The 22,909-nt window shown below is 41.5% G+C and overlaps 1 protein-coding gene and 1 long non-coding RNA gene across 4 annotated transcripts in view; both read right to left on the reverse strand.

Annotated features, from left to right (window-relative positions):
- Positions 1–617: 617 nt before the first annotated feature.
- Positions 618–6,362, reverse strand: LOC123569977 (uncharacterized). Of its 3 annotated transcripts, none has more exons than XR_010582884.1 (3): positions 5,978–6,362; positions 3,406–5,699; positions 618–1,161 (listed from the first exon to the last, which is right to left on the reverse strand). It is a non-coding gene; the product is annotated as an uncharacterized lncRNA (long non-coding RNA). The 3 variants fall into 3 exon arrangements; XR_012427214.1 differs by lacking the exon at positions 5,978–6,362 and having other exon boundaries at positions 3,406–3,513; positions 5,495–5,906; XR_012427215.1 differs by lacking the exon at positions 5,978–6,362 and having other exon boundaries at positions 5,495–5,906.
- A 4,102-nt stretch (positions 6,363–10,464) lies between these two features.
- Positions 10,465–22,909, reverse strand: part of DSG4 (desmoglein 4) — a 39,766-nt gene continuing 27,321 nt past the window's right edge. Inside the window, exons 11-16 of the mRNA XM_005586972.5 lie at positions 22,646–22,864; positions 19,560–19,856; positions 16,084–16,223; positions 15,867–15,930; positions 14,212–14,447; positions 10,465–12,536 (exon numbers count right to left, since the gene is read on the reverse strand). Of these exons, the coding sequence (XP_005587029.3) occupies positions 11,769–12,536; positions 14,212–14,447; positions 15,867–15,930; positions 16,084–16,223; positions 19,560–19,856; positions 22,646–22,864 (1,724 nt within the window). The 3' untranslated portion in view covers positions 10,465–11,768. The remainder of the gene's footprint in view (positions 12,537–14,211; positions 14,448–15,866; positions 15,931–16,083; positions 16,224–19,559; positions 19,857–22,645; positions 22,865–22,909) is intronic.

A 22,909-nucleotide genomic window follows, 5' to 3' on the forward strand; every position in this document is an offset into this window, starting at 1 on the left:
ATAGCAGTAAGATTTTTGGAGTGAGTCCTGGGTTTGGATTTTAATTTTGCTACCCACTTAACCTCTAACAAAAATGATTTCTGGCCACGTGCGGTGACTTACGCCTGTAATCCCAGGACTTTGAGAGGCCGAGACTGGCGGATCACTTAAGATCTGGAATTTGAGACCAGTCTAGTTTAGTAGAACCCCTGTCTCTACTAAAAATACAAAAATTAGCCATGTGTGGTGGCATGCACCTGTAATCCCAACTACTCATGAGGCTGAGACAGGAGAATTGCTTGAACCCCGGAGGTGGGGTTGCAGTGAGCCGAGATCGCGCCATGCACTCCAGCCTGGGATACACAGTGAGGCTCCATCTCAAAAAATAAAAAAGGATTTCTCTTAGCTCAGCTTTTGTGTCTTCATCTATGACATGGGTATAAATCATACCTCATAGTGTTATTTTGATAATTCAGTAGGATAGTATATTTTGAGTAAATAATGCAGTAACCATCATTTAAAAATGACTGACTATATGATAATTTTAAAATTCCTATTTTGTTTCAGACATTTTTGTTTTGATTTAATTTAATGTAACTTAATTTAGGAGAGCTAAGTAATTAAACATGAGGCCAAAGTACATAAGAAAGTGGCAGTCTTTTATTGCAAATATGCATACACTCTTAGACGAGGTTCTCTGGTCCTCAGGTGTGGGGGGCCAGGGAAGTCACGCCGGCGCTCTCGGGTGATGTTCTCCGGTCCACGAATGTGGGGGGCCGAAGAAGCACACCGGCTCCGGCCGGCGGCGGACTTTTATGCCTGGGAGCTGGAAGGGGAGGAGTTCGGGGTGTGTGTGTAGGAGTGGCTTCTTGAATTTCAGTGTCCTCGGCTTGACGTCATTCTGCGCATGCTCAGTTGATTTGGTTCTTTTCCCGGGCGCGGGAAAATCTGTGAAGAACCCGGAAACAACAGGGACTGCTCCATCTTGTTCACCTTCCTCCATCTTGTCCCTTTTCCTTCACCCAAACAGTCCAACCTCTTATTGATTATAAGAATTTAGGGCGCCGTGGTCTGTCTGGCTGCTTCCTGCTGTTAAGGGGCGTAGTTAGGGTCTGAGGTTGGCAGTCGGGTGTAGGGATGCAGGAGCATTTGGTTGAAGGTGACTCGGGTGATCTCTTGGACCTTGGCTCGGAAAAAATTTTATTAGAATGGGAGTAAGACATAACATAAGGCAGAGGATTAGTATGGGAATTAGGAATGGAAGCATCTGCTGTACTACAGGCGGTAGCCATACCGGTGGTCCGGGGGTTAAGGGGGCGTTAAATTGTTGAAGCTAGGGAAACCCCGATAATTAAGGGAAGAAAAACAGCCCGCTTTTGGATGTTATTGCTGGAGCTGAGCTGGGAAGCTAGTTCAGACAATTCTCCTTCGCTATATAGGGTTAAGCTAGGCACTAAAGATACCGGAATGCAAAGGGACTGGGTGATGGAGGTATGGTTAAGAGTTTTAGATAGAGTTTGGTTACACCAAAAGTAGCCTCCAACAGGGGCCGTCTGGGTCCTGCTGGGAGCTTATGTGCAATTACACCATGAAGAGTTTGGCGTAGAGTAGCAAAAAGGAATCTCTGTCTCACTGTCTCTCTTCATATCTCTCTCTGTCTCTCTCCATCTCTGTCATCTCTGTCTCTCCCCATCTCTGTCTTTGTCTCTCTCCACCTCTGTCTCTCTCTCTGTCTCTCTCCATCTCTGTCTCTCCCCATCTCTGTCTTTGTCTCTCTCCACCTCTGTCTCTCTCTATCTCTGTCTCTCCCCATCTCTGTCTTTGTCTCTCTCCACCTCTGTCTCTCTCTATCTCTGTCTCTCCCCATCTCTGTCTTTGTCTCTCTCCACCTCTGTCTCTCTCTATCTCTGTCTCTCCCCATCTCTGTCTTTGTCTCTCTCCACCTCTGTCTCTCTCTCTCTCTGTCTCTCTCCATCTCTGTCTTTGTCTCTCTCCACCTCTGTCTCTCTCTCTCTCTGTCTCTCCCCATCTCTGTCTTTGTCTCTCTCCACCTGTCTCTCTCTATCTCTGTCTCTCCCCATCTCTGTCTTTGTCTCTCTCCACCTCTGTCTCTCTCTCTCTCTGTCTCTCTCCATCTCTGTCTTTGTCTCTCTCCACCTCTGTCTCTCTCTCTCTCTGTCTCTCCCCATCTCTGTCTTTGTCTCTCTCCACCTGTCTCTCTCTATCTCTGTCTCTCCCCATCTCTGTCTTTGTCTCTCTCCACCTCTGTCTCTCTCTCTCTCTGTCTCTCTCCATCTCTGTCTTTGTCTCTCTCCACCTCTGTCTCTCTCTCTGTCTCTCCCCATCTCTGTCTTTGTCTCTCTCCACCTCTGTCTCTCTCTATCTCTGTCTCTCCCCATCTCTGTCTTTGTCTCTCTCCACCTCTGTCTCTATCTCTGTCTCTCCCCATCTCTGTCTTTGTCTCTCTCCACCTCTGTCTCTATCTCTGTCTCTCCCCATCTCTGTCTTTGTCTCTCTCCACCTCTGTCTCTCTCTATCTGTCTGTATCTCTTTGTCTCCATCTCCGTCTCCGTCTCCGTCTCCCCACCTCCCGCTCACCAAGGCTGCTCCCCTCACCAACTCCCCTACCTCCTGGCTTCTCCCTATCTCTGACTCAACAGGGACTGAGTGCAGCAGAGGCCCTTGGGGAGGTCTGGGCTTTCTACTGCCTTCTGGTTACAGCCTCTCCTTCCCTGTATCTGTCCTTCATCCTGGCCTAATGAGTCCACATTTTATTTAGGGAGAGGGCAGAGTGACAACCCTGGGTGGGGGGGGGGGGGGCAATCTGCAGGGCCCTGCATGACTGAGTGTATCTGGTTGTCTGTAGACCAGGTTTAGAATCTCCATACAAAGTTAGGATTAGTAGGAGTAACTAGGGGAATTAGAGTGAACCATAATAATGATGACAAAGGTGTAGAGGGTAAGTTCAACATTGCCGAAATCACAAAGGGCACCCTGCCAAGCTAGGTCTTCTATGAGAGTAAAAAGTTGGGAAACCTACTGGTTGGGGGATGGGTCGGGAAAGAGGGTGTCTATGGGGTTTATGAGGGAAAAGTCAGTTAAGTTAAGATGAAGAATGGTGAGGAAGCAGGAAAATTTGAGGAGGGTGTTGATCCTTGAGTAGAACCTGGCCACCTGGAGAAAGGGAAGGGGAATAGATGTTTTGAGTTAGGTCCCAAGAGGGGGTGGGACAAGAGGGCATGATGAGGAAAGAGTGGGCAAAGCATGCATAGTCCAGGCAGTAATTTAACATTGGGGTCTGGCAAGGGTTAGACGGTTTACCGTCTACCCTCACTACTGAGATAGTGGATGGCTGGCTAGGACCTCCATAGGTTGACAAAACAGAATAGGTAGCCTCCGCATTGATGAGAAAAGAAATTGGCTTACCCGCTACCTGTAGAGTTACCCTAGGCTCAGCAAGGGTGACAGGGGTCTCCGAATGTGGGCACCGTCAGTCGTCGTCCAGGTGTAGGAGCTGGAAGGAGCCTTCCGACCCTTGAGGAGAGGCACCACGTTGAGGCGCAATGCCTGCCCTGCTGGCGGGGCAATCAGACTTCCAGTGTCCTTCCTGTTGGCAGGTTGGGCATGGCGTGGTAGGCAGGCGAGGATTTGGACACTGTTTTGCCTAATGCCTAGTTGTGCCACACTTAAGGCATGGACGAGACGGAGTGGCCGGCTTGGCCTGGAGACACTGGTTTGCCCAGTGTCCTGAGTCTCCGCATTTATAGCAGGAGCCCCTGGGAGACTTGCCCTGTGTCTTCCCTGCTGGCAGAGTGGGCAACGCTGGTTGGAGGGCAGCCACTAGAGCTTGCGCCTGAAGCACAGCCCTTCTTTTCTCCTTGTCTAGCTCTGCGGCCTCAGCTGCTGCTTCTCTGGAGTTAAAAACTTTAAAGGCCAATTTTCCTGTATGGGAGTCTGAGGCCCATCTTCAACCTTTTTTTGCTTTTTTCGAATATCTGAGGCTGACTGGGAAATAAAATAGGAGGCTAGGACAGCTACTCCGGCTGGGGAGGTGGGGTCTAGCCGAGTAAATTGGGCTAGTGCCTCTATAAGGCGATTTAGGAAGGAAGCCGGGTTCTCATCTGGGTGCTGATTTCCTTTAGTTTATCAAAATTGACCACTTTGTTAGAGGCTGCCTGCATACTGGCCAAGAGACATTGAACCATAATGTCTCTCCTATGGTGGCCGGGCTGCTGCGGTTGGTAATCCCAATCTGGTTCTATGGACAGGACAGCCATCTTTCCTAACAGGACGGTGGCGTCGGTTAAATGCCATTGATCTGCATGTTGCCTGGCGGCTGCGAGAATGCATTCTCTTTCCTCTGGGTTAAGAGTGGAAGTAAGAATGACATGTAAGTCGTGCCAGGTAAGGTTATATGCTCTGGCCTAGGTATCGAAACTCTTTGGAATATTAGGTGGGGTTGGCTGAGAAGTCGCCAAGTCGTTCTTCAATTTTGGAAAGGTCAGCCAAGGAAAAGGGGACGTGGACTCTAACCACGCCTTTGGCTCCAGCAACTTCTCGGGGTGGGGGAGGGGGCAACAAACTAGCAGGGGAGGTTGGAACAGTCAGACTGACCAGTAGGGTAGGTTAAGACAGGCTGACTGGTAGAGGGGGTTGGGGCAGGCTGACTGGTAGAGGGCTGACTAATGGGGGCCGCTACCGCGGTCTTGGAGCGAGTGTGGGCGGAAATGGGAGAGGTAAGAGGAGTGGCTGAGGGAGGAGTGTCGGGAGGGGCGGTAGGAAGTCCATAGGGAGGGGGGTTGGAAAGTTGGGAGGGAGGTCGCCTGCCGTCGGCCCCATCTGAAATGGAGGTGGAGTCCTCCTCAGTTGCTGAGGTGGGGGCCAAGGGCCGGGTTTAGGGGTTTAGGCTAACAAGACCTGGGCCATTTAACACCGGGCGCACAGGTCTGGGGGAGAGCGCAAGTCCTAAAAGCCTTGGACATAGATAATTTCTGACCACTTTCCGAGCCTCTGGCAGAAATTAGAGAGATCTAATTAAAATGTTACGGTCTAAAGTGCCTTCAGGCGGCCGTTGAGACTGGTTGTCAGTCTCAATGTTGAGACTGGCCACGCCACAGTGGAGAGTAAAATCAGTCGCTTTCATTTAAGATCTTGCTGTAATTGTAAAGTTTTGAGATTAGTTAGAAGACACCCTAAAGGGGTGTCTCTAGGTATTTTGGATTGGGGATTTCCTATTGCCTTTCTCTCGCCTATAGGCGGAAACCGAACTCTACCTGGCTACAAAGCGTCCTTTGGAGCCACTAGAGACCGGGAGGCTCCTGGAGCCGGAATGGAGATTACCTCCAGGCGGACGTCTCCGTCCTGGACGGGTCTCACACGGACTGGAATGGAGTTCCTTTGGGCAGACGTCTCTACCTTTGGGAACTCTCCTGTGGGTCACCTGGTGACCAAAAAACCTTGGGCCTGTGCAGGACTTCTGGCCAAGGAGTATGAGAGGGAGGCAAGAGATACTCACCCCTAGGAGACTTGGAGGTGTGGAAAGCGATGTCTAGGTCCTGGTCCGTCCGGGGCGTGAAGGAGGAGGCTCCTCGGACCTTAGGGGGCCCTGAGGAGGGGTCTCCTCCCGGGTTTTTAGCATGCCACAGTGGAGAGGAAAATTAGCCGCTTTCGTTTTAAATCTTGAGCTAGATGTAAGGCTTCCACGTTTTGGAGGAGACACCCTAAAGGGGTGTTCGTAGGGATTTTCAATTGTGAGGTTTCCATTGTTTAACCACCAGAAATGGAAACCGACCTCATGCAGTGGCAAAGCGTCCTTTGCTGCTGCTGGGGACCGGGGGCTCCTGGAGCCACTAACGGAGAATTGAGGAACTTCAAGACGGACGTCTCCGGGTTGAAGGCCTCACTGCGCCACAGGGTGGCTACGTCCTTGGGCGTACGCACGACTCTAGGCCAAGGACACGGAAATGGACGGAGATGGTTAACAAAGGGGAGTACTCACCGAAGAAGAAATTCGCAGAGCGGCACCAGTGGGAGGCTGGAACACTTGTTTGGTGTTCGTGGCTGGTTGGGTTGGGAGCCGGTTCGCTGTGGAGGAGGTTCGTTAGACCCTTAGGGGATGTTGAGGAAGGGTCTCCTCCTGGGTCGGGTTTCTGCACCAACTGTTTTGATTTAATTTAATGTAACTTAATTTAGGAGAGCTAAGTAATTAAACATGAGGCCAAAGTACATAAGAAAGTGGCAGTCTTTTATTGCAAATATGCATACACTCTCGGACAAGGTTCTATGGTCCTCAGGTGTGGGGGGGGGGGGGGGCCAGGGAAGTCGTGCCGGCGCTCTCGGGTGATGTTCTCCAGTCCACGAATGTGGGGGGCCGAAGAAGTCACACCGGCTCCGGCCGGCGGCGGACTTTTATGCCTGGGAGCTGGAAGGGGAGGAGTTCGGGGTGTGTGTGTAGGAGTGGCTTCTTGAATTTCGGTGTCCTCGGCTTGACGTCATTCTGCGCATGCTCAGTTGATTTGGTTCTTCCCCCGGGCGCGGGAAAATCTGTGAAGAAGAACCCGGAAACAACAGGGACTGCTCCATCTTGTTCACCTTCCTCCATCTTGTCCCTTTTCCTTCACCCAAACAATTTTTAAGTAAGTTTAATTTGGCTACTTAATAGTCTTTGGATTTACCCTGTGTTTTGACTTTTATATCTTTGTAATTTCCATCAGACAAAATTCTATATCATCTTCAAGGATTCTTCCTCAATTCCCCTGATTGAAAATAATTATTCTTTCCTTATTCTACAGAAATTGTTTCTCTGGTACAGAAACAATAGTAATAATTTTGGTGAATAGAGAATCAGTGAAAAAAAAATTGTACAGGAAAATTTTCTTACCCTTTTCACAAGTACTATTTTCACCTCTTTCAAAAATTTTTATTTATTAATTAAATGCTTGGTACTATTTTATTTTAAATTCATTTCTTAAATCTCATGCCCCAAGATTGAATCCAGTGGGAAGAGATAATTTTTTTAAACTTTTATTTTAAGTTCAGGGGTACATGTACATGTTTGTTATATGGGTGAACTTGTGTCATGGGAATTTGTTGTACAGATTATATTGTCACCCAGATATTAAGTGTAGTACCCATTAGTTATTTTTCCTGATCCTCTCCCTTCTCCTACTCTCCACCCTCCAATAGGTTCCATTGTCTGTTGTTCCCCTCTATGTGTCCATGTACTGTCATCATTTAGTTCCCATTTATAAGTGAGAACATGTGGTATTTGGTTTTCTGTTCCTGCATTAGTTTGTGAAGGATAATAGTTTCATCTCCATCTGTGTTCCTGCAAAAGACGTGATGTCATTCTTTTTTATGGTTGCATAGTGTTCTGTGGTGATACTTAATTTTTTAATTGCAATGTCTACAATAATTTATGGAGTTCATTAAATTTATGTTATTTTGTAATGAGCATTTACTAATCAAATAATTCTATTGATAAATTTTATCATTAAAAAACAAATGAATTACTCTAAATTTTAATTTATAAGTGAATTCATGCCCCTGTACTGTGGGGCATGATAAAGATGATGATTATTTATAATGATAAAGATGATGATCCATAAAATAGGAAAAGATTTTCTGAATTTGTCTGTTTACATATAAAATACTACATTAACCAAAGAGAAAATAAAACATTGTTTCCTCATCATATGTAGTTTTTAAATAAATACATAAAAAATTACATTTAGTAATTAATACACCATGATCAGAAATAACTAGTTCAAAAGAAGAATTTTTTTAGAAAGTAACTTTTTTCTTTAACAAGTTTATTAATTCTGTGTTCTTAATGTTTTCCTTTCCCTTCACCTAAGACTTTTCCAAGATTACCTATTAATTCACGTAATGATGCTACCCCCTCAAGTAATTTCACAGGGCAGGAAATATGATTCAGACTATATGTTATCATATTTATTTAAAAAATATAATTTCTTGAGCTTTTGGGTTCATTTTCAAACCTTAACATAAACACGATATCGTTTTTACTTCTTACACAAATTAACACCCTGAGTTTTAAGCAGTAAAGAGAATATTGGTTTATGCTGTTTTGTTTGAGATGACATTTAAAAAATATGTCCATTTTGGAAGCTTGAGTTGTATCTGAATGATACTGATCACCTTGGAATGGTGGAAGAGTTCTTCCTTACTAACAATGTTGAGAGAAATTACATTGTTCAGCTCTTGTTTCCACAGATAGTATGGAGGAGGGCATCTATTAGAGGTAAATCTTTTCTTTGGAAGCAGCTTTAAGTCTTTGTGTATTGATAAAGAGAAGAAAAAGCTCACAGGAACATTTTCTTATCCTTTCACAAGTGGTGTTTTTACCTCCTTTAAAAATTGTAAGCAGGGCCAGGCGTGGTGGCTCACGCCTGCAATCCCAGCACTTTGGGAGGCCGAGGCGGGTAGATTGATTGAGGCCAGAAGTTTGAGACCAGCCTGGCCAATATGGCAAAAATCCGTCTCTACTGAAAATACAAAAAATTTAGCTGGGTTTGGTGGTGCGCACCTATAGTTCCAGCTACTCGGGAGGCTGAGGCACAAGAATCGCTTGAATCTGGGAGGCGGAGGTTGCAGTGAGTCAAAATCACGCAACTGCACTCCAGCCTGGGCAACAGAGCAACACTGTCTCAAAAAAAAAAATTACTTATTAGTTAAATGCTTGGTATTATTCTTCATTTCTTTAATCTCATAGTGTTTTGACTATTTTGTAATTCTTAGAATGATTGTCCTAACAGAATGCAAACTCTAGTTTTGCAGGTCAATTTCCACTTTTTTGGTCAGTTTAAAATATAAAAAAATCCAAATTTAAAATAGTCACTATATTCTAGAAGAGAAAACTGATTGAGTTCATTTTTATAATTTTTAACATGTTTTAAATCTTAAACGATAACAGTAATTTAAAATACACTCAACAAATTTCTCTAACAACAACATGTGTTTCTATATACCAAGAGTATGATCCTACTTATCCATTTGTAGTTAAAAAAATTCAAACAGTATGGAGATTTCACAAAGAACTAAAAATAGAACTACCATTCAACCCAGAAATCTCACCACTGGGCATCTACCCAAAATAATAGAAATCATTATATAAAAATACCTGTTTTAAAAATTTTTTATTTTGTTATTTTTCTTTTTCAACTTTTATTTTAGAATCAAGGAATACATGCACCGGTTTGTTACAAAGCTATATCACGTGATGCTGAGGTTTGAGGTATGACTGAACTCATCACTCAGGTAGTGAGCATAGTACCCAATAGACAGTTTTTCAGCCCTTGCCCTTCTCCTTCTCTCCTTCCTCTAATAGCCCCCAGTGTCTATTGTTTCCATCTTTATATCCATGTGAACCCAATGTTTTGTTCCCACTTATAAGTGAGAACATAAGGTATTTGGTTTTCTGTTCCTTCATTAATTTGCTCAGCATAATGGCCTTCAGCTGCATCCATGTTGCTGCAAAGGACGTGATTTCATTCTTCATTCTTTTTTATGGCTGCATAGTAGTCCATAGTGTATATGTACCACATTTTCTTTGTCCAATCCACTGTTGATGGGCACCTGGGTTGATTCCATGTTTTTGCTATTGTGAATAGCACTGCAATGAACATATGGGTACACGTGTCCTGTTGGTAGAATAGTTTATATTTCTTTGGGTTTATACCTAGTAACGGGATTGCTAGGTCAAACGGCTATTTGACTCCCACTTCCTTAAGAATTCTCCAAACTGTTTTCCACAGTAGTTAGACTAATTTGCATTCCCACCAACATTGTGTTAGTGTCCCCTTTTCTCTGCAGTCTCACCAACGTGTTAGTTTTTGACTTAACAAAAGCCATCCAATGCAAACTTTAAGAGAGAAATGCCCATGTCAGGATTTGCCACAGAATGGAGTGTGTACCAGATGCTATGTGGCTGGTTGTTGCTTGAGTGTTAAATCACCATGAGACCAATGCTCCTTAGCCACCCCATGGATTGCATCAATTATAGAGTAGTAAAATATACTAAAGTAAGAAATGGATGTAGCAGCTGGCAGTATACATAATTTGGAAAATATCAGGAAATATGTAAATAACCTTCTAGCATTACAATGTTTTAGCTATTCTGTGCTTATACATCATAAAACTTAAGTTTTTGAGAGACAATTTTTCTTCCAATTAGGGAATAGCAAAGAGTATGCAACAGGCAAATTTGGGTCCTCTTCATATCTGATGAAGTTATAGTATAAAAAAGCAAACTGGCTAGGGTATCTGAACAATGGGTTCAAGGCTTTGCAGCACAACTAGCTGGTTGGGATCATTTAACCTCTCTATTTCTAGATTCCTTGTCTAGAAAATGAGAGAATTGGGTAAGAGGTTATCTGAGATGACTTAAATTCTACAATAGTTTTATTCATAAAGGAGCAAAAGGTAGGCAAGAAGCACTACAATTATTTCCCTTCAAAAGGATTAGGCCTTGAAAATAAGTTTATTTCATTTACATTATCTCAGTCAGGTTATTGCTGCTACTCTATACATATTTTACAGAATTAAGTAAAATTACCTGGCTAGTTTCTTTTTCTCAAGTCAGCTTTATGCCTACTAAAAGTAAGCAATCTATGTATGTGTTTCCATTTTATTTATTCAACATAAACAGTAGTGTTGCAAAGAGAAACACAACTTTGTAATGGATTTAAATAGTTGGTTAATTATTGTTGTTAGGAACTTAAAGCCATATCCCAGAGTTTTATTTTAAGTCTAGAAATGAATAGAAACTCTATGAAGGCAGAAACCATGTCTGTCTTCTTCACCTGTATATTCACAGAGCCATGACTAGCACTCAACACCTAGTTGCTTCTAAGTAAATATTGTTGAATATATGAATAACTACAGAGTGCTTTTGAAGAATATCTGCTTGCCAATTGAAAGCTCTATGATTCAGTTCTATGAAATTGATTAAGCCATATTTCATGTATTTTTCTGACATAATTGGCAACAGTAGGGAAAAAATTCCCTGTAAGTGGGGAAAACTCTAGTATTTCCTCAATAACTCTTTCTACTTTAGGATTGTCATAATTTTTTTGCTATTCTAGATTAATTTACAGTTAATCTTATAAATCAATAAAATTCAATAAAAATATATATTTTTTCTTCAATGAACCATTTCCAGCGATGCTTTCAGTTGGCAAACTCTTTCCTTATTATATTAAGCATGACCTATTGCTTAATAGCACGCAATCTTGAAAAATCTTTTGAAGAGACAAATGACTTCAGATATCTGAAGATATTGACCGATACTCTACGTTCCTTTTCAATTTCCTTTCAGAAATGTACATTTTCATTCAATTTTTCAATTAAAAGTTTTAATATAAATATTTCTCTAAAGAAAAATATGGCTGGTGGATGTAGACAGGGCTTCTTTTGTAACTTCCAAGAACAAGGCATCTTGGTTGACAAGATTGGTGCTACAGGCCTCAAGACCCATAGGATTCACAATGTGAGTTATGTGCTATTCATTAGACAGTATCAAGGGATGCAATACATTTTCTGTACATTTTTTGACATATTATTTAAAATCAGAAAGAAATTTAAAAGGCTTATCTAAAGTGCCTAGCCATATTCACCCTCAAAATGGTATAATCAAATAATGGCATTGACCTTAGAATATCTGAGTATTTGTTGACTGTTAATATATATGGTACATTATATATCTTTGGTGGATGTATTTGTGATTACAAGGTGCAAGGTCTCCATAGAGAATACTGACCACAAAGCACTTACTGTTGGGTGTAATGTATGTTACCGTATCGTGTTACTGTGTGTCGAGATGTCACTGGGGATGTGGAGTCAACGGTTTGGCTTATGGGAAGGTCTGGGCTCACCATTTGCATCACTTGAATTTCTGGCCCTACTAAAATATTGCCAGTCATCACAGGTCCCATACAAACATCAGTCATGCTACTATTGCTCATGTCAGGCACACCAGGACTAGCCAGTACTCTCTCAGCATAGATTACATTGTTGTAATCTGCTAACTCAGCAGGTACACAAATATTCCCTTGAATATCATAGACAGGTGCCATTACTGCTTCGGTTACTACAACACTGGGTGCAAGTTGAGGATCAAAAATAATTGTAGTGGGTTGCACACATTGATCAGCAGTACCGTAAGTCTCAGTCACAATAATATCCCCATGAACCACGGGTTCAGATGCTGCCACTTCTTCTTGGAATTCAGCTTCTGAGGGAGTCAATCCTGAAGATTCATTAACAAAGTAATTAGGTCCGAGCAAAGGGAGGTCAGTACTGATCGGTATACAAGCCTGGTGTGAAGGAAATGGTTCAATTTCTGTGTTTAAGCAGATCTCAGCAAGAGTCCTAAATTTTGGATCTACAGTTTCCATGCAGCTTTCATCTAAGTCATCCACAATCCAACTGCAACAACCAATAGAGCCTACGGGAGACCCTACTCCCTCGTGGTCATAAATGAGCAAGCAGTCATTGGCTGGTCGACCTTCATCTTCATCTGCATAAGCATATGCTTTCTAAAATTAAAAGGGAGTGCAGAATTAGAAATTTCTTTTCCCCTAAAACAAGGAAGAATAACAGCAATCCCTCAGAGAGACTTCTAAGTTGTTATGGAATAAACTGAATAATGGTATCAGTCACTCATTAAAATAATTGATACTATTCATGCACATTCTGTGATAGTATTTGTAACTACCAATTTTAAGATATAGTTTACAATTGCAACAACATCTTCAGCATTTTTTTTTTTTTCCGTAAAGAATAATGGTGAAATTCATGTATCACCAGATGGGGAATAAAGCAGGCTAACTGAAATATGAGATAAAATGGGTTGTTATTTAAGCCGAGTAAACTTACTAAATAGGAATTCATGAGGGGATTTATTTACTCTTGATGCTACTCTATTAGGCCAACTCAATGTCTATAGGGCTTCTTTTTTTTTTTTTTTTTTTGCTGATAGACCCATGATCTTTTTTCTTTTTTTCATGGATACATAATAGTTGTATATATTTATGGAGCACATGGGATGTTTTGAAACAGGTATACAATGCATAACGATCAAATCAGGGTAATCAGGGTATCTCTCACTTCAAGCATTTATGATATCTTTGTGTTAGGGACGTTCCAGTGCTGTTTTAGTTCTTCTAAAATGTATAATAAATTATTGTTAACTATAGTCATCCTGTTGTGCTACCAAATACTAGATCTTCTTTATTCTAACAGTATTTTCGTACCTATTAACCATGTCCACTTTGTTTCCCCTCCCTAGTACTCTTGTCAGCCTCCAGAAACATCATTCTACTCTCTATCTCCATGAATTTGTTTTTTTCTTTTAGCTTCCACAAATCAGTGAGAACATGTCAAGTTAGTCTTTCTATGCCTGGCTTATTTCACTAAACACAATGTCTTTCAGTTCCATCCATGTTGTTGCAAATGACAAGATTTCATTTTTTTAGGGCTGAATAATATTCCATTGTGTATGTGCATCACATTTTAAAAGTCCAATCATCGTTGATGATTGTATTGGTTGATTCCATGTATTGGCCTCGTGACTAGTGTTGCAATAAACATGGGGGTGCATATATGTATTTCTTTGATATACTGATTTCCTTTCTTTTGTATATATACCCAGCAGTGCTATTGCTGGACCCCTTTTCTTAGTGAAGGTCAGTTGGTGGATAAGTCACTGGACTGAGAATAGGAGAGCTATCTTAGGTCTTAATCTAGCACAAGGCGTGGTGATGCTGTGTTCCTGAGTTTTAACTCCTTTCGTTCCCAATTCTGTCTTTGTATTTTTTCTTTTCTGTTGGAGGCTCCCGGAGAACATGAAGGACATCAAAAAAAGAGGTCATAAATGTACCTTTTTTCTCCCTTGATGAACACTTTCCTGCTTTGCTACTGCTATGGGAAACAAGGTGAGGAATCAAGGAAACAGAAGATAGAAAAATGGAAAAGGGAAGTGGAGAATGATGAGGGGTGTGGCCTCGTTCACAGTACTAAGATGTGCTATGGCAGTTGAATATGAAATCCTGCGGCAAACTAGTATTTTGTGTTTTAAGGAGAAGTGAAACATTTTTTATTCAGGTTTGGGATAGGGTTGAGAGTAACACTATATTTCAGAAGAGGCTTACTGCTATTGTATTTTACTATTATTATTCAGTCTCAAGATGATTGTGTGTGTGAGGGCATTACCTCCGAGAAGTAGCTGTCCAAGAAAGCCATGTTGACGTCGGAGTCAGCGTAGTCCCGCAGGGTTCCCATGGTAGAGCTCCTCTTCCTTGCGGCCCCTGCGGCCCCCGCGACTCCTGCGGCTCCTGCGGCCCCTGCGGCCATGAGGCCAGCGGCTGTCCCCATCCCTGTGTTGAGCTCCACTCCCGATACACCTCCTTCCACCGTGCCCCCGGCTGCATAGGTGTTGGTGTAGATTTCTGAAAAGGGAGGATGTTAGTGTAACAGCGCTCGAGTTGCCTGCAGCTCGTATCTGCCTAAAACGCTGCCGCCGCCTTCTGCGGTGCCACCACCCACCCAGCGCTAAAAAGCTGACAAAGAGCGATACGAGTAACACCGATACATCTCCAGGCTTGTTGACTAAAGAAAAGTAAATTAATGACACAGAGGGAGTCAGTGGTGGGACGTGGCCTTCCCACATTTGCACAGACTTCGCCCTAGACCTAAAGGTGTAGAACTTGCCAAGAGGAGCTGCAAGCAGGCCCCCCGTTCCCGCCGTGGCCGCTGCGGGCTTGACCCATCCGGGAGCCCTCCAAAGCAAGGCCAGCGGTGTGACTGCAGAAACTGAGCTCATAGTCCTCCTTCCTTCTGGAACAAGATGCAGCTGGGCTCACAGGGATGTTCAGTCACAGAGCTTCTTTGTATGCAAAGGGCCAAACTCGGAACACTAAGGAACCATCAGAGGAAGCTCACATGCACTGCAGAATTCAGCACCCTTTCTATTTGGTGCAATCATTGCCAGATAGCTAAGTAGTGTGTTCAATATTCTTAGATATACGTGGGGCTGGTAAGACAGGAGAGTTTAAGACACTCTCTTGAGGCAAAAGCTTGTCTGAATTTAAGAAAAGTTTTTCAGTGTATTATTAGAGTACATTTACTACCTTTTCTTTAGCTCTTTTTCTTTTTTTTAAACCAGCTTGTGTTATAAATAATGACTACAGTAGCATGTACTCTGTGCCAGGCACTATTCTAACGCATATTTTGTGATATATGTATATATACATATTTATATATGTGTGTGTATATATACACACACGTATGTTATACATAATAAAATAATCTATACAATATATGTATGTATGATATATTACATATGTAATATGTATTATTTACTCCTCACAGCAACACTTTAAAGTAGGTACTATCATAAGCTCAATTTCAAAGATAAGGAAACTGAGGCCCAGGGAGGTTAAATGTCTTGACTAAGGACTCACTACTACAGGTTGAACATCCCAAATCCAATAATCAAGAATCCAAAATGCTCCTATGTCTGAAACTTTTTGATCACCATGGCACAAAAAGGTTGAGCCAAACTCAAACTCACGGTCCTGTGCGTTTCAAATAAAAGCTATGCAGCCCTTAAGCAAGTGGCAGAGCTGGGAATCAAACCCAAGCATTCTGCTTCCAGAGTTTGCTCTTTTAACTGCTGTGTCATACTTCACTGTCTGTAGTTTCAGATAGAAAAAAAAAGTGGCTACTTCAAACAGGTCACACTCCCTCTAATTATACTGTCAAAAGATTGACAGACTTTTCCATAAGGTAGTTTTACATGAAGTTGGTTTCTGGTTGAATAATTGTGAAACATTTAAAAGGAAAAGCAGATTTTGGTGTTTACTGACCAGAGGAATCCATCCGATCCTGGGTATTTGAGGCTGTCATGGGTGCACATATATTTGACACATCCTGAAAAGAAAAATAAACATTTGAAAAACAAATGCTTTATGTTAAACATTTAAACACTGACATCTGTTCATTTTTGTGCAGCATGTAATCGTTAAGACATGCTCAATTTCCACTGAAACTCCACACTTCTCTGGAAAGTGATAGTCCACTCACCCTGTCCTCCGGATGGGCCCCTTCAATTCTCCAAGACTGCATCACTCCTTCTCCGCCCTCAGGCACAGGAGCAAATCTTGTTCCCAGGCCTTCAGGCTGCCTCTGTTTGCAGCAACACAGCAGCAGCAAGAGCGGAGCCGCTGCTCAAGAAAGTGACGACGCGTTACACAAATTGCTCAGTTTAGGAAGTCACTGGATGAATCGTTTTGGGGAGCATTTGGGGGCTTTATATTTAGAACAAAAATACAAATATATGTAAGAAAATCTCATTTTTTTCCTTTAGAGGATTGAGTATACATATCCAAGTTTATAAATACAACACCACCAAATCACATAGAACTCTAGCACTAGATGGCAAGGAGTTTGAGATCAGGTAATTGAATTTCTTTTTTTTTTTTTTGAGACGGAGTCTTGCTCTGTCGCCCAGGCTGGGGTGCAGTGGCCGGATCTCAGCTCACTGCAAGCTCCACCTCCCGGGTTTACGCCATTCTCCTGCCTCAGCCTCCTGAGTAGCTGGGACTACAGGCGCCCGCCACCTCGCCCGGCTAGTTTTTTGTATTTTTTAGTAGAGATGGGGTTTCACCGTGTTAGCCAGGATGGTCTCGATCTCCTGACCTCGTGATCCACCCGTCTCGGCCTCCCAAAGTGCTGGGATTACAGGCTTGAGCCACCGTGCCCGGCCTGAATTTCTTTACTGACAGATTAGGAAAGTAAGGTCGTCTTTAGTCTAAGAATCCTGAGCTGGTTGGGGCAGATACACACACACATGTAAGTTAAACACATCGTGAATATATGCTATCAAGAGGATTGAATACAGGATTCAGCTATGGGACCTGGAGATAGGACCTTTCTTCAATCCTTATTACAGTTACGCTTAAAATAGAAGTCAAATAATACTCACTAAATTTAATGGAGATATTTACAATTATTTTAAGACTGGTTTATAGACTATAATGGAAAATTAAAGCTATCAAAAATGTTTAGCTATCCAAGTGTTTCTTCCAAGAGGAAATTTACTATTTGTTACCCTAATAATCACCTCAATTCTATATTTTAATCCATAAATATAGACACTGCTTAAGTTTTCTAAGATTCTAGAATACACTCTGTTTAGTTCTTCGGGCCCACTCTAGTTGCTTTCCATACTTTCCTAATTCTCTAACATTCTCTAAGTGGGTTAATTAAAGATAAAGAATAGAAGGATAAATGCTTGAGGAGATGGATGCCCAGTTCTCCAGGATGTGATTATTTCACATTGCATGCCTGTATCAAAGCAGCTAATGTACCCCATACATATGTATACCTATTATGTACCCACAAAAATTAAAAATTAAAAACAGATACAAAAGAAGAGAATATCAAAGCTGCAAAATCAGCTTTAATCTTATTACAACAATTAATTTGGCAATTTTGCCATCTACACTATGAACAGTGAAAAGTCAAGTTATACATTTCCATAGCATTTTCTGGAAAAGGGCTAAAACTAGAATTGGTAGCCCCTAGGCCATGGTTCCACCTATTCTATATTTCTGTGAATTTAAATGTGAGCTGGATCATGTACCATTGCAGGCATGAACTCTAACAAAGGTACTATCTAATAAATGAAGTGTTTTTAGCGCATACCCAATACAATCACTGTATGTGTAATCTCATTTGGAGCTAACATCAAAAGTGTCAATTTGAGGCCCTTCGGGAACATAGGTTTGGACTCAGATCCCTCCCACTACCATCACACTGCCCCCTGTCTCCTAAAATCGACCATGGACTTCTCCGTTGAAAACAAGTGTCCATAGGGCTATTCCTCTCCTATTCTACAATCATTCAGTTGAACAAGTCTCCTGCTTTCTTTGACCTGGTCTAGAAAAGTCCTGAAACTCTTAGTGCTAACCTTCTGGAAATGCAGCTGGCACTGGGTTTTTAACCCTGAACTGAACATTAGTCTCACCAAAGGGCTTGAACATGCTGATGCTTAGTCTCATCTTGAGTATGACCCAAGCATGAGTAATTTTGGAAGACCTTTAATTAATTCTTATGTACAACTAGGGTTGAGAACCACTAACTCAAAGCTTACCTGAAACCACTACTCAATTGCTGTAGAGTTACATTCTGGGAAAATATCTCTAATATCATTGTGAGAATCACTCATGATCTTTGCATAGCTTTGAAACCTCGCAGATTATTTCAAGAAAGAAATCCTCCCCAAAAGTCAGCTGTTATTTTTTGTGCCTTGAAATGATTACATTTTAATTAGTGCTCATCCCTGAAAACATAGCAACAATACAGTCTGACAAATTTAATTCGCAAATTTTACAACCCAGCTTTTGATCCCCATGAAACCTAAGTATTGCAAGGGCAACCTAAAATGTATGAAGTATCCTTCCTCTGAGGATCTATATGTTTAAAAGAACACTATGGGGAAAGGAGGGCCCTTTTTGGGAAAGTTTTCTTTGGGGATCTTGCCATTTCTGTGACCATAGTCTTCGTTTAGGCACTCACCCAGAGCCCGGAGGGTAATTCTCTGTTCTAGTCTCTTCTCCCTGCTTCCTACCGCAGGGTCACCTGTGCTCATCTGCCCTCATCGACTCTTCTGTGCCACGGTACTGAAGCCCAGAATCCCTGGTGTGTCATGAATGTGCCTCCATGCTGGCTCCCAGCCTCTCTTTTAGCCTCTGTGCTCCTAGGTGTGCGATGCTGTTCCATATCTTGCTCCCTTTTGTGTGTGTGTGTGTGTGTGTGTGTGTGTTTGTCTTTGATTACCTTTCAAATTTCCTTAGACAGCATCCTCCTTTAAAAGAAATCCTCAGCAGGGCATAGTGGCTCACGCCTGTAATCCCAGCACTTTGGGAGGCTGAGGCAGGTGGATCACGAGGTCAGGAGTTCGAGACCATCCTGGCTATCATGGTGAAACCCTGCCTCTACTAAAAATACAAAAATTAGCCAGTCGTGGTGGTGGGCGCCTGTAGTCCCAGCTACTTGGGAGACTGAGGCAGGAGAATAGTTTGAACCCGGGAAGTGGAAGTTTGCAGTGAGCTGAGATTGCGTTGCTGTACTCCAGCCTGGGCAATAGAGCAAGATTCCATCTCAAAAAAAAAAAAAAAAAGAAAGAAAAAAGAAAAAGAAAAAAGAAAAAAACATCCTCAGCTTTTCAGGCTTACCTCAAAATCCACTTTTCCAAAAAGATTGTCCTAACTTTTCCATGGAAATTTCCATGATGGGATTTGTTTTGTGCTTTTCTGTAGTATATGTAGTGATTTGCATGTGTTTCCCATTTTTAGGACTCTCACTCTAGGCTTTCTTAGTTATCATTGTGGATTAAGCGCATATCCTTGTCCGTCCCATTGTTTATTTCTAAGGCACTCAAAAACTGCTAGAGATACCAAAAAGAAATGGCTACATGAACCTAACCATCCCAGCGAACCTCATTACAGTCCTATTTTGAAGAACTGTTGAAAAGAAGGATTTAATTGAGTACTCACAAAGCAGTAGCAGGATGCCCAGAACCATCATGCCGATCCCTGCTGGTCCAAGACCAACATTTGAAACTCCAGCTTGGTCTTCAGTGACAGGCCCATATGTGTCACCAGTTACGTCCGCTGTGTAGATGCCCGTGGCACCAGAGTCCAGGCACATGTGGTTGTCATCGCAGTCGCAGGCATACAGCTGTACCATCTGTGCCAATTCGCATGCTCTGTTATAACTGTCCTTCACCAGGATTGGGATTTCATAAGATCCTGGAGATAAAACCTGCTTAGCCGTAAGGATTGCTGAGGTAGCTGAAATGGAAGAGAGGAAACAGAACAGAAAGTAAATGGAAATTCCTTGGTTGTTGAGGGGGTGGTGGTTAACTCTCCCTAATACCAAACACTGACTTAAAACACTTGAGTTTTCATGCTTTCTTAGTCATAAAGCACCTTGTACTTTTTTAACATTTAATTTATTATTATTATTATTGTTATTTTTGAGACAGGGTGTCACTCCTATTGCCCAGGCTGGAGTGCAGTGGCACGAACATGACTCACTGCAGCCTTGACTTCCTAGGTTTAAGTGATTCTCCCACCTCAGCCTCCTGAGAAGCTGGGACTACAGGTGCGTGGCACCATGCCTGGCTAATATATATATATATTTAGTAGAGACAGGGTTTTGCCATATTGCCCAGGCTGGTCTTGAACTCCTGGGCTCTAGCGATCCACCTGCCTTGGACTCTTAAAGTGCTTGGATTACAAGCATGAGCCATTGTGCCTGGCCTTTGTTTCTTCTCTTTTCTTTTTTTTTTGAGACGGAGTCTCGCTCTGTCGCTCAGGCTGGAGTGCAGTGGCACGATCTCAGCTCACTGCAAGCTCCGCCTCCCGGGTTTACACCATTCTCCTGCCTCAGCCTCCTGAGTAGCTGGGACTACAGGCACCGCCACCACGCCCGGCTAATTTTGTTTTGTATTTTTTAGTAGAGACAGAGTTTCACAGTGTTAGCCAGGATGGCCTCGATCTCCTGACCTCGTGATCCGCCCACCTCGGCCTCCCAAAGTGCTGGGATTACAGGCGTGAGCCACTGCGCCCAGCCTCTTTTTCTTTCTTTTCTTTTCTTTCTTTTTTTTCTTTTTTTAACATTTATAACTACTTTTTAAATAAGTATTGCTTATTGCTGGATTGCTACTTCTACAATGCAGGCAAGGACCTTGTTGCATCTTTCTGGAGCAACAGTAATTGGCATATAATATACATTCAATGAATATTTGCCCAATGAATAAATCATATTAAGTTGAAAGAAAATATTAGAAGTCTTCTATTTAGGATTACAGTTTACACAATAACCTCCTTAAGACTGTTTATACGTATCTGAGTCAAAATTTTCACTTAAATTTAATTTTCACTTAAATTTAATTTTCACTTAAAATTGTTCAAATTCGCCTAATTCTTTGTGCTATCATTGCCTATGAATTTTTATAAAACATATTATCTAAAATATTGGTTGGAATGTATTTATTAATACAAGGAGTGTTAAGAGATGATTAAATTTACAGCTAAACCATGAACAGTAACTGACTGATCCATAGCACACAATATTTTTTATTATGATGGTTTATTATTCTCAGTTAGCTAGATAGCAAGCCAGATTTGGTGTCTACCAAAATCTGTGCACAAAGTAAAAATGAGATAAGACAATGCCACAGCACATTAAGTAAAGTTCATTCTGTTCTAAAACACCAGCATTGAAACAGGTCTCTAGGAATATTATCTCCAGTGCGGTTATCTTTTTTCTTGGCAAATCTGTAATAGCTATAATATTATACCTCATGCAGAACATTTTTTCTTATGTGTAAAATCATAACATCTAGGATCTGAATGAGGAAAAAAGTGGTTAGCAATTATTATTATTTATGAATGGGCTATTGAGCTTTATAGGAGATGGCATATTCAGAGTTGACTTGATATTAATGGAATTGCTTTAATGTGATTAACTTTAAAAAATATTAAAGTGGTTTTGCTGAAAAGAGCTAAAGGTTTGATGGTAAAAACAAATTGCCTAGTTGCTCACTTTGACCAAGTCTTTATTGGTAGTATTTTTCCTACCATATTTTAGGGTTTCTCCATTCTGTAAACAGAGGGGCTTGGTGGCCTCAAAGAGGTGGGAAGTATTTCTTCTCATCCTGGGCTCTGTAGTCTGATGGCCACCGAATAGCCCATGAGATTTTCCCTGTAGCCCCATATGAATATGAGATTAGGGAGCTATCTAAGCCCAAATGGGATCCTCCCATAGCATTTTCTTTTTTATTATGCGCTTAACCTTTTAGGAAAAAGAACCCAAGGTAGATAAAATGTTGTGTTATCTGAAGTTTATTCTTAATTTTTATCGATGTCAGCCATTCAATTGTATGTAGCTGTAGTCAAGATACATACGTATACAACTTTGTGATCTGCTTTTCACTTTACTTTCTTTGGTTTATGCGTTCTTTTGTATCTACATACTTTGTATAATTCCAATTTTAATGGCTGTATATTAGCACATCATAATAATATGTAGTATAATTTGTTTAATCATTCCTCTAATAGTAAGCAATTCAGATTTAAAGTTTTACCCTTAAAAATAAGTCTGAACTCATAGCTATTGCTAAAAATAATTTAATTGCTCTTATGTGCTCCCGAGTAGTAAATGTTTAAATGTATCTATGGGATATATGAGTTTCAGAGACATATATGTGATTTGTCTGAGTTTATTCAGAATAGGGAATTGTGACATTCTTAATTTATGAGTTTGTTAAAGGGTTCTGTTTATTTTAAACTGAATAAATATTGGTTTAATGTCCTACCTACTCAAAATGATGGGTAAACTGGTATTTATCTACCATTTGTAAATGCAATATTAATGAAACATTTTGACTCTTATTTCAGTTCAAAATTTTGTCAAATATCCTGTGTACATGAAAGATTTTTTTTCATTTAATGTTAATATGGCAAGAATTGTGGAAACAGAAATAGAATGTTTTATTAAGTGACTTGACACATTTTTTGGTAATTGTTTTGCTTTGGGACTTAAAGTCCAAAAAGCAAGCTTACATTTCACTTACCATTTGTTGATCTGACATCCCACATGTCAGCTGTTCCTGGTGGCTGATCAACAACACAGAAAGTAAAGGGAGACCCATAAGAATGCTCATGAACAGAGATAAGGACTGATGGAGAGTCAATGCAGATGGTTCTTCTTTCAGGAAAAATGTTTGGACAGTAATCGTTGATATCAGGAACCTCAATACATATGGTTCCTGTAGCTGTTTTTCCAGAGCCATCTGAAAGAGTAAGTGTCATAGGTGTTGAGGTAAATGGTGTTAGGG

Source organism: Macaca fascicularis, chromosome 18 (assembly GCF_037993035.2).
Source record: "Macaca fascicularis isolate 582-1 chromosome 18, T2T-MFA8v1.1".
In the NCBI taxonomy this organism is placed as follows: Eukaryota; Metazoa; Chordata; class Mammalia; order Primates; family Cercopithecidae; genus Macaca; species Macaca fascicularis.